The sequence below is a fragment of the Egretta garzetta genome, unplaced genomic scaffold, assembly GCF_000687185.1.
Source record: "Egretta garzetta isolate BGI_Z169 unplaced genomic scaffold, ASM68718v1 scaffold425, whole genome shotgun sequence".
Classification (NCBI taxonomy): domain Eukaryota; kingdom Metazoa; phylum Chordata; class Aves; order Pelecaniformes; family Ardeidae; genus Egretta; species Egretta garzetta.
Window position 1 is genome coordinate 943,484 of NW_009259796.1, and position 12,518 is coordinate 956,001.

Sequence of the window (12,518 nt, forward strand, 5' to 3'; positions counted from 1 at the left end):
GCTGAATAGAATTCTTTTATGATATTCACTTTCGATATTTCTGTGGACACTTTTGAAGCTAAGGAGATATGAAAATTGAACCTTCCCAGGCTCTGTTATGGATATGTCACCATGCCTAACACGCATCAAATTTGAATAGCATTTTCTTGATCCTTCACCCATCTTCTCTGTAGATTTTTAAGGTCACATAGGAACACTTAACTGGTTTGATCTCCTGTATAACCCAAGTCATAGAACATCCTGTGGACACTTTTGAAGCTAAGGAGATATGAAAATTGAACCTTCCCAGGCTCTGTTATGGATATGTCACCATGCCTAACACGCATCAAATTTGAATAGCATTTTCTTGATCCTTCACCCATCTTCTCTGTAGATTTTTAAGGTCACATAGGAACACTTAACTGGTTTGATCTCCTGTATAACCCAAGTCATAGAACATCATCTACTCTTGCATTATGTTATTATACACTATTGGCTCTCTAAAGGCAGGCAGGTTTTATGTAAAAGCTTCTAGTAATCCAACAGCTCTCTGTGCAGTTTGTTCTAACAGTTAGTGAATGCTTCCACTAAAATGTGTGATTTAATATGTTTTAAACATGCTTGGGTTTTAATTTGAAACAAAGGCTCTTCTTATGCCTATCTCCACCAGACCACAGAGACTTCAAAACCAGCATTTCAAGGACAAAAAGGGCATCTCATAAGGGGCTACAGTACCGAGCCCACTAGAGCATTCTCTCAAGCATAATTTCCCTGAGAAGTCTCAAAGCAAACCTTAAAGTAAAGCCAATCTGGAAGAGGCTTCTTGTATTCCAGACTTCCTTTATAAATATTCTTGGTGCCCAAACTATTGTCTATCAATGGCAAACAGATTGTCCATCAATTGCCTATGTCCTCAGATCTGTTTTTCCCTAGCATGGGTCAGAGTATTTCTAATTAACCTGTACTTCCCTCTAGGGTTCATTTTTGGCAGTCTTTTAAGCCTACGGTCTCATAAATTATTTCAAACCAGGAACAGACTTGAGTCATTCTGACTACAGAAGTCTGACACTCTGCAGAAGTTATTTCTAGCAGGTGACTGTTCCTTTTTCAAATGGACTTCTGCTTGCACTGGTTTAGAAACTCCCTTTACTTAATAACAAACAGTCTGGGAACAGGGCTATCAAGCACATGCTTTGGGAATATTAAGATATTCTTAGAAGCCACCTCTTGAGGATGTTGTTGATGGCAGATAACTGATTTGAGCACCTGAGCTGAAATCACAATTTTAGTGGCATCTGTGGATATAATCTCCATCTATGGTAGAAATACAGGGGAATGTATAAGTACAGAAAAAAAAAAAAAATCCATTTTAGAGGAAGGCAGGGAGAAAGCCTGAAGCTGCAACATGTGGGATTTACCTGGGCAGAGTCTGAAGAAATTGTTGCTCTTAGTTTCCAACAGGAAAGGTGTATTGGAGCACCTCTGAACCTGGGCTTGCTTAGACCTTTTGTCCACAAACGTGAGCTGAGTTTAAAGGACTGACTGCTTCTTTGTGTTACCTTCTTCAGAGATCAGTAAAGTTTTGATCAGCCTGAATTATTCATTGATTTAATGTTTCTAAAATGCTGTTAATGCAATTTGCCCAGTCAGGATGCGAGGGAGAGAATACAGCTGTGCTCTGTGCAGTTTGGGATGGGTTTCTATTTCTGTTCTGCAGCACATTCGTCACACACAGTGGTTTCTGTCAGTTGTCAGACTAGGCCAAATTCAAATCTAATATGCGCAGATATATGGCAAGACAGTCACAATTTAGATTCCATGTCTTCCATCTCCGGATGATAAGCATGAGAGAAATTTCTCCCTTTTCCTCACCAGCTAAAAATATGAAGATTAACAGTTTATACTCCAATGATTAGAAATAACATATGACAGCTCAAAATCACAGTATTCTTACTTATCACAATAATGTTCATAAAATCAATTAAGAATTAGATTTCAATGCCCACCACATGGTCTATACTAGAAATTCTTCATGTTAGTTTTCAAGTAACCATGTGGTTTTGCTTACTTTGGCAACTACATTAATAATTGCAAAAGTGGCAAAGGTAATGATATTAACAAATAACCAGCAGGCATTAGAGAATTCATATGGGACATTTCATAAGCATTTTACAGTGAACGCTCCATTAATTTTTTAGGCAAATACATTTCATTTTAAAAGGGAAAATATCCTCTTCATAATTAAGACTGATTTAATCCTAAATGCTGGAATTGGCAGCACTGGTAAGGACCATAAGATGATATAATAAATAAAGTTCATCCAGGCAACTGTTTGTTGCATATACAGCACTTGAAAATTAAAGAATACAGTTTGACAAGAAGATAACCCTGAAATCCCGTTAGGGTAGTCACTTCAAGAAGATAAAACAGCTGGTGAAAAAATGGGGAACTATTAATAGTAAATAGAGAGCTGTTCTACAAAAAAAGACTAAGTACCAACAGCCTCCTTCATGGCTAGTAACAGAAAATCACAAAAGACAAAATGTGATCTATTTAGTCAAATGACTCTCAAACACCAGCTTGTCCCCCTGCCTGGCTTCATCACGTCTTTTTATAGCATTCAGAGGGATGTCCAATATTAAAGGAAGTCAGTATGTGGTGTTTAAATTTAATTTCCAATACATTATTAACCATTATGTACAAATTGCTGATACAATATGACAAATTTGACAAGGAGATATGGAAAGATGAACAGAAGCAAATTTACTAATAGATTCAATCTTTAGAGCTGAACAGAAATCCACTGCACCATTGACTCAACTCCAGTGAGATCAGAAGTGCTGCATCTGTCTTTAAGAGCTGGATATGGCCTTTCTAGATATGATTAGAATTGGATTTGCATCAGTTGGTCAACTCGTACCTCATGGAAAGACAGTGAGTGCAAAGATCTTCCCATGGATACACAGTTCTGTAGAAAAAGTCTGCAGAACAAAATGCTTTTAAATCCTTTCTGCAAAGTGATTTCTTCAAAACTCAATCCCTCTCTATTTGCATAATCCTTTATATACCTGTTAAAATCCAAGCGCTTTAGGAAAGCTTCCACAGCTTTGTGTATAAGCCACTGCATTGGTTAGAGAGGCTGCACGTCCATACTTATATCTGAGTACTGTGAAGTATCATGGCGTCCTCATAACACCACATCATTTTATTTTGATGCTGTGTCAAAGTGACTTCAATAGCAAGGGAACATCAGACATTTGCTGATGTTAAGCTGATTGAAGAAACTATTGGTAACCCTCAAATTTTAAACTTAATTGTTCTTCAAAACGTACCTTGATGTGACTATGCAAAAAATTTTTTTCTTGTTTTCATTCTTTTAAGACCAAGCCAAACCAGAATTTTCTAGATTGCATTTTTTTATATCTCTTCTATTATTACTATTACATAAATACACTCTTAGTTATCCTGACTTGTTGGATAAAACCCACTGTAATTTCAACCTCTTCAATTGAAAACAATTGCCATGAACAATACTATATAATTTGTTCTCCAAATATTGAGATGTAAAAAAAAGGTCTAATATTTCTGGTTGAGAGTCAGCCTTGCAGTGTTAGCAAAGCCAGTTAACACTCAGATAATTCCCTGCCTCCTGCCCTAGTAGTCACAAGACAAAAGAACAAATCAGTCAGTAAAAGGCTTAAAACAGCAACAACAAAGTGCCGTGGCTTCTTCCCATCATTTGAACTTACACAGTTTGCGAGTGTGTAATATAAGCAGAAAATCCAAGTTCCTGAGCAGCAGGCAAGGCCAGTGCAGTTCAACTATAAACATGCTGCGGGCAGAGAAATATGCACTAAGCAGAGACAATCCCCTTGCTCAAGAGAACAAAGTTTAAGCAGAGTTTTATCCATTCTCTGTCTTGTACACTTACAAATGAGGTCAGAAAAGAGTCAATAGTTACCAACCACAGACATAAGCTTGAACCTACCAGTCATATAAAGTGCTTAGCGGCATGCCTCCCTCATGGAGGGAAGCAGGAATAATTGAGTAGCTGGACAGTACAAAAGGCTTCTTCTACCCTCTGTTCCACTTCCCTCATTTTCCCGCATGTTTATATGCGCCTCACTATGCATCTGTAGTACAAACAGCCAAACTCTTAGTGACTAGAGCATGACAGCCAAAGGAGGACTCCGGAACAAGCATCACTGATTTCACATAGCACGTCTGCAGAGCTCAGAAAGCACGCAAGTCCATCTGTTTCCCTTTGGCATCTATTCATTCCATAACATAACAGACATGTAATTGTTACTGCATTGAGGTACTCCAGGAAGTACGTTTCCAGGATGATTATTGCTTTCTCCAAGAACTGTACTCATCTGTCTGCCAGCCCACTACTTATTAGCTAAGGCAGGCAGAATTACACTGTCTTGCTGATAACTTGGACATGCTTGTTGTGGGTATCTCTAACAACAGCCTTGTCAGTAAAAGCTCATCTGAGCATCTTTTAGCATGAGCAATGTGGCATACAGATAGCACGCAACATTGTGCTCCCAACATCACGATGGTTCTGTACCACACAGGGAGGCATGTGTGCTATTCGGAGACAAAAAAGGCAGTGCTGTCACCACCTCTGGACTAGCTAGCACTGCTCTTCTGGAGTCTTTGCTTCCAACAGAAAGCACTGAAACTGAATTCACAACCAACAATTACAGGGAGAGAAGGTCTTAAACCTGTCAAGATAAAACTTTTGTGTCAGTCCAGATGTGAACAGAGTTGTCTTCTGAGTTAAAATAAGGACAAACGTCAAGAACAGAAATCAACTTAAAAAGCAGTTGATATGTTTAAGTAAAAATGAAGTAAAAGAGTAAAAAAGAAAAACTTCATATGCTCCTTGTGTAAATGAGATATAGAAAACACTTTGCCTTTGTGCAGGCATTTTCTCACGAACGTACAATAGAAGCTTCCCGAGTCCCTTCTGTTTATTTTTTAATCTATCACCTATCCCTGCAACATTGGCTGTGCTAAGTGGTGTAAATTGCCTCACACAAACTTGTGTATCTCTGTAATGACTTGAAGGGATCTATGACCACAGTACCTGCGCATTCAGGCAGTTAAATACATAGCTAAACTCCCTAGTAAATACAGCATCTGTAGCCCAAGAAGAAGACATCAGGAAAATACAAAGCAGTTCCGTGAGCAGCAGAACTAATGAAGCCTAATTTCTGTTTTAACTCTTCCACAGTTGGGCTTCATACTGTCTTCCTCTCATGGGCCCTCTACTGCTCTGTAAGGGTGCACTGACACTGAAGCTTTTCTCTATACTAAGAGCCAAGATCACACCGAAGCTGTTCCTTCACTAGACCCACCAATGGAACCTCTCCAAGTCTTAATAAATGCATATTTTATTCTGGAGACCTTTACCTGTCTAAGAAAAAAGGTGGAAATGAGCCTATGGTTGCAAAAGTTATTCTTGAAAAATGCATGCACACACAAGTCACAGCACAATTACACAGGGCTTGTTTCCTTAGGTAAGCAAATTCAGAATTGTTTTGCTGAAACATCACTAGAACTGCCGGTGCTCAGAAGTCAGTAGAGGGCTGTTACGACCATGCTTATAGCGCTATGGAAGTATACTCTACCCAAGCCAAGTATGAAAGTAAGCTCTGAAGCGTAAGTGCAATTAAAAGGCAAACTGGTTAGTGCCCAGCTGTGAGAGAGCATCTCTGACAATCTAGTCCAACACATCTCAAAGTAGGTGCCCGGAAACAGAATTTTCTAACTTTCATAGGCACTTTTGAAATGTTATGGCCTAAATAAAATGCATTTAACAGAATTTTGATAATTCGCAGATGATTCAAAGTATTTGTGCAGATAGGAATTTAAAGACAAATATAAATTCCTTTATTCTAATGTATCATTTTAAGAAATTTTTAGAAAACTACAAAACTTACGTATTTCGCAGTTTGCACCGACCCATCCATGTGGACAATGGCAGGTGTAACCACCAGGCTGATCTATGCAAGTGCCAGCATGGTGACATGGGTTGCTGTCACAGTCATTTACATCAATCTCACATTCTTCACCTTATATCAGAAAAAACAAAACCAAAAAACAAACTTATATATAGCAGGTGCCTCATGTAGCAGATACACTGTCAGTCATTTAACTCTAGCTGAAAAACACCTTATAGATCAATAGCATCTATTCTCAGAATGTCAAAAGTATTCTATAACTGTTTCAAGAAATAAGTCTGACATAGCCTCCAAGAAGGAAATATTATCCAAATTAAACCAGATGAAAACAAAGTCTGAGGGCTAAGTGACTTGACTAACTTCACCCAGATTAGGTGTCTCTCATTTCTTTAAATAAGTTCCATCCCAAGAAAATGTGGTATAACAATTTATCCTGTATATTCTGAAGTGCTATGCAATAATGTAGGTAATCAGTGGCTCTGAGGAGCAGCCGCTGTACAACGGAAAGCTAATTCTTTTCCAAAGAATGCCCTTTAATTAGCACAGATCAAAAAGCATGATTTGATCTATAAACCATCTACGAATGGATTTATCTATTACTATCACATTGGATATTAGTTTACATGACGAACAGAGCATCAGGTCATAAATTGTCTGGACAGCAGATATTTGGGTTACACCACTCGTGTCAGTTTAAATACAAGGCCGAAGGATTAAATGGGCTGCTTACCATTACTCTGAAAGTGCAAATTGATTCATAACAAGCACTTTGGGGCTTTTAGCAATTGCATACTAAGGGAACAGAATTAGTTGTTTCTTCAGCTTGCAGTAACTAAGGTCAATGTTAAAACATTTTCCAGTTTCAACAGTGTCCAATTAGTATATTGGCTTACCTGGAAGTCTTCAAAATGTTATTTTTAAAATGCAATCTAGTCTCAAGCAGTAAGGTCATAAGGCAAATTAAATCGCTGCGAATTAGCTTAGTGAATTCTCTTGAGTAACAGGCTTTTTTTTCTGCAAAACTTTTAAAGTTCAAAGCAGTTGCAAGTAATATCAAGAACTTCTCATTCTGACTAGACTGATTACAATTCATCAAAGTCCAAATTAATTTGTTTCCTTGAAGTGACATAGTCTTACTTGGTATTTGTCTTCTTTTGGACACAGTGAACACTGACAACTAGATGTTCTGTGTAATGTACTAATTACTTGCCTGTGTATCCAGGTGCACAAATGCATGTAGCATTTAGACCTTCGCTGTCACAAGTCCCACCATTCTGACAGTTGATATTAACACAAGGATCTTTGTATAATTCACAGTGCCTTCCTGAAAAGGTAAAATGAGTAACTGCCATTAATATGACCTATACTGACAGCATGAAATCAGTATATGCGATAACTTCACCTGGATGAGCACAATTATGTGCAGCCTCCAAACCTGTCCTGTGAGGCTAATGCCATAAGACTAAAGCCATATATTTCATGGTGGCTAAACTTCTTATACACATGCCTCCTCTCTGCTCTTCCCACCCACAGAGGCTTTGGGATAAGAGAGGTAGGGAAATTTTTGCCAACAAGAAGTGCTGCAGTGTCTATGAAAAACCAATGGTATAATAGCTATAATAGCTATCGGCTATCTAATATTCTTCAATAAAATGTAAATAATAATTGTCTTCAGTAAGACTTTTATGCAATAACTTCTTTAATAATATACATAAGCATTCTGATGCCTCTTACTGACTTTTGCAGGAAACTGAGGAAGATAACTAAGGCAATAAAAAGAGAAATTAATTTATTCAAATGCATAGCTAAAAGTAAATAATTGGGTTGCTCAATCTCATGCCACTACCTTCACTGTCATTCTCAGGTGTAGGCTGTGCGAATTCAGCAGCCTTGCCTTGCAGAAGACAGTGCCAGCCGTATCTGGCATACAGATCATAAAGCACAGCAGATTCCCACCTGGGGATGGGGAGGGAGGCTCTGCTGCCACTGCTACATGCATCATTTTCTCTGGATCTACTTTTCAGATAAAACTAGAAAAATCAGTAGATGAATGATCTAATCAGTGCATGGATGGCACTGAAACATGAAAAAAATAAACGTATATATGTGAAGAATGAACGACTGGTGGGACTTTGTTTATTATGTATCTACTACAGTGAAGTTAGCTTGCATTTAAAATACCTGCTTAAATTTATCCATTAATCTAAGTTTTAAGTCTAAATCTAAGTCTTATTACCATTCTTTGCTTGGTAATGAATCCAAAGTGACCACTTAGCTAAAATCCTAGTTATCTTCAAGTTTTCCCATTCTTATACTTGTTACAAGAATTTCAACAAACTGAAGAGCAGGACAGGATTCTGAATGCTTCCATGCAATAACACTTACAAATTACAAACGCATTTTTCACTTTTTAAGGTGGTTCATGTTTCTAAATCCTTACTGTCCTGCATACTGCATAGTCAACAGAAGCATAAACTCACACTGTTTATTATTTATAAAAACTGAAATACAGCTCTGGCATCGGGAAAATGTTTCTAATCATGAGGTAGTGAATGACAGTGAAGGAATTCTGTTGCTTGTGGAGATTATAGAACCTACAGTGATGGAGGACTAGAAGAGGTGAGACAAATCAATGTGAAGAGTGGACATGCAGCTGATCCTGCCTTACTCCTTCCCAACCTCTTTCATGAATACCAGTTGTGTTGTACTGGAATTGGGCAGTTTGTGAATTTGAATTTGGAAAGTCTGAGACACAGAACCATGCAGAGGTAAAATTAGTAACAAAATAGTCTTTAGAGAAAAGAATATGAGAAAGTAAAATCAGTACACAAAAGGAAGAAAATGGACACATATGATAGATCAGATGTATGCATACAAGCAAACGTATTTAATGAGTGAACGATTAAAAGGAATTAACTTAGTGTTGTAGTGTTCAACACTGCAGTTATGTACAGCAATGCAAGCTTATATGAGTTATATAAAAAATCATCTCAAATTAAGAGATAATTAAAAAATATATAAAAGCAACTTACTTTAAATATATATGTTTTATACACACACACACACACGTACTCACTCGCTATAGACCTGCTGAAATCATTTGGTTGTTCTGCCAGCAGCAGAAAGGCAGAGCACTCTGGTTTGAGCCTTCTGCAGCTAAGCAGCAGAGGCCAGCAGAGTCAGAAGCCCACAGGTACGCGCTGGCACGTACTGCAGCCCCAACCAGTGACAGCAGCTCCTGTCTATTTGCCAGCCAGGGGGCATGGAGGCAGAAGCAGGGACTGCAGGCAGGGAGGTCTGGGTTGGTGGTGGTAAAACTGAGGCCTCTAATGGCCCACATGGTATCTTGAGCTGGGTACCTCAGCTCTGCTCATTAGTGTCACTGAATACCTGAAGTATGGGCATGGAGAAAGCTCAGTTATCAGCAAAAACTCCTTACAGGACCCATTCCCCTGCTTTCATTTAAAGCAAAATGTGCTGTGCACACAGTGCTTTCAGCTGCATGTACAGGTGGGATGAGAACAGAACATGAAGTCATAACATTATAGTTAAGTGCTCTTTAAACTGACATGAAAAGCTGAGGGTCATTTCCTCACTAAGCCTCTAAAATGATGAATTCTGTATCTATTGTCAAAGAGCAGTGCAATCGCCAGCATGAAATACATATTTACCCTCAAGCAGCTGTTAAGTGAGCATTACTTATCAACACAGATAAGGATTGGTATGCTTAATGAGAAAATACTGAGGTAATGTTCCCTAAGACGTAGTCATTCTATGTAAAAAATATATATATAAATACTAATAACATAAAATTACACTCAAAATCTTCTCACAGCATGATTTGAAACAGAATACACAAAAAATGTATCATTTTAGCCCTCTGCAGAGGGACATGTCACAGACAGCTGATATGTGCTGCTCTGTGTAAAGCTGAAACCCACTGCAAGATAAAAGATTTTGTATAGCAAATCACATACTTTTCTGCTCTATTTTATAAATCACTTAAGAAACGTTGAAGACTGATTCCATTTGAACATATCTAAGAACAGCTGCCGTTAACATGGGAAAGCAGCATAGACCTACTACTGTCTCTGGGCTTTATGGTCTTCTAAATGAACAATCAAGGTAAAACTTTCATTTTTACTCCCTTGTGCTAATCTGTTTCAAATGCTAATCTTTTATTACTATGTTTTTAACTCACTTCACTGGAGGAAATAAATTAAAAAATAATTTGGAAAGCCCTCCATTTAATGGCTCCTAACAGTAACTGATGAAAAATTTTGTTATGTTTTATTTTAAAAACCCATCGCTTTCTAACATATCTTAAAAACAGCAGGAAAAAAAAGTACACCTAATAAGAACAGAGAGCAGCCATTTGTCCCCAGACAAGGACATACATTTCTCACAGACCAGCTAAATCTGAACTACTCATTTGAATAAAGATTATGGGATCAGGATGTACATTGAAATTTGTTTCCGTTCACTTTAGATGTGCGGTTCATTTCTGCTCAGTGGAGGACATTGTATATCTGTCTGTAACAGAACCTACCATAAAAATACATAGAATACAATTGAAAAACCAAGAGGCAAACCCCACCCTACCTTCATATTCAGCAAGGCACAGGCACTCATAGCTATTGACGAGGTCTCTGCAGGTGGCTCCATTCTGGCAGGGTGCAGAAAGGCATTCATTATATTCCTCTTCACAGTAAAGGCCATGGTAACCTGAATCACACAAAGAGGAAATAAAACAAGCTATGAAACACTTCCCAGTAAAAACTGACAATTAAGCAACTATAGATTATGGGCAGATGCTGGCTAACTGAAATACACTGTGCAAAGAGATACATGTCAAGACATTGATTTTAAGGGCATCTGCTGCCCAGGTGAAATTACAAAAAAAAACCAAAAAAAACCCAAAAAACCCAAAAACCAAACCAAAACAAAACCCAACAACAACAACAACAAAAAAAACCTGGAAGCACAATGTTCTGAGAGAAGCCCCAGCCACTGCCCCTGCAATAAACCACAGCGAAGCCATAAACATGGAGGCTGGTGACCAAGCCCACTGCAAACAATGCGAATAACCACACTCTGATCGTAAAAAAGAATAAACTAATATCGACGTAGCTCCTAGCTTTCTCAGATCGTTGCATCAAAGCTGCCTTTCATCGAAGTGGTGATAATTGTGTAACAGTAGTTAGAATGATAATGTATTTTAACTTTAATGTTGTACTATGTCAAAACACTGTAGAAGCATGAAGATACTTCATTTCTACAGTATTCCCAAGATGTAGGCAGGCATTATGGTCTGATTATGCAGACAAAGAAAGTAGAAGCACAGAAAAGCTATGAGACCTGCTAATGGCCACTGAGCCATTTGTATCATGAGGCAAGAACTAAGGAGTTAAGTCACTTGAAATAGCACTTTTCTCATTATTTAGTGTCATACGATCATCAGTCTTAATGCTAATTAAAATGACGTTCTAGATACAGTGTGTCAGGTCAAGGTAGTACCTACTCATGTTAAGTAACAGCATAAATTAGTGTAGTGTAACAGCAGAAATACGCCAGCTGTAATACTAAAATATGTTTGCCTGATTATATTTGTTAGTTAGTATTCAACATGAAGAATCATAAGCCTGGTCATTTTGAAGACTATTATATTTTATACGAAGAAGCTTATTTAACTCTTCAATACCGAGATTGTAATTTTGTTAATGAAAAACTTTCTTTCTTCTCTTACTTTTAAATTTTTTTTCTTTTCTCTTTACTTCCTTTTTTTTCTTTTTTTTTTTTATTTATTTATGTCTTAAGGTTCTTAAGGGGCTTTCCAACTCCAGAAATAATGTCTACATTTAAATGCAACTAATACTTCAACAAGAAAAAAAAAAAGAAAATATATTGGTGATAATGCTTAGTAAGTAAAAATAATGCATTTAAATGTACCATAAGCACTGCTTTCTCCCTGACAGACATGCATTAGCACAGACGAACAGTAAAACTGCTAGTGTTTGACCAATGAAAAAAGTTTGGGGCAATTTGCTCCGGTCTTTCAAAATAGTTTTTGCCTTTCTTTGGAGTCACAGGGAGTGCTTCGTAATTGCCAAATTACCTTTCGGGGAAGGTTCAGAATTTAATATATTGAACAAAAGATGTTCTTACCTTTTGAAAGTAAAAATACAAATAGTACAAATATTTCTACTAAAACATGCATCTTTCATAATGTTGATCCCTTCTTGGAAATAACAGCAAATAATTGAGTGACCAAACTTTCGCATTTTCTACATCTCTTCGACTGTTAGCAATGTGCTGCTCACAACTGCAAGTCAAAGCATCTGACCTGGGGCATCACACTGCCTGCCTACCTCCCTCTCAAGCAAACCAAAGACCACACAGTTAATATCAACTGAATTGACTAGATAATTAACACAAATTAGTGCTTTGGATGTTTTAGTAAATGGTTTGGCTTTATGAAACCATAGCACCATCTCTTCTTTACCCATCCATGAAGAGGAGAGGATAGAAATTCTAGCCCAGACTATTGTCCACAGAGTGATCCCAGGG

The 12,518-nt window shown here is 37.7% G+C and overlaps 1 protein-coding gene across 1 annotated transcript in view; it reads right to left on the reverse strand.

Moving 5' to 3' along the window:
* DNER (delta/notch like EGF repeat containing) overlaps positions 1–12,518 on the reverse strand; it is an 80,709-nt gene that overhangs the window by 7,550 nt on the left and 60,641 nt on the right. The window contains exons 9-11 of the mRNA XM_035895213.1: positions 10,554–10,676; positions 7,162–7,275; positions 5,931–6,062 (exon numbers count right to left, since the gene is read on the reverse strand). Coding sequence (XP_035751106.1) covers positions 5,931–6,062; positions 7,162–7,275; positions 10,554–10,676 — 369 coding nt within the window. The remainder of the gene's footprint in view (positions 1–5,930; positions 6,063–7,161; positions 7,276–10,553; positions 10,677–12,518) is intronic.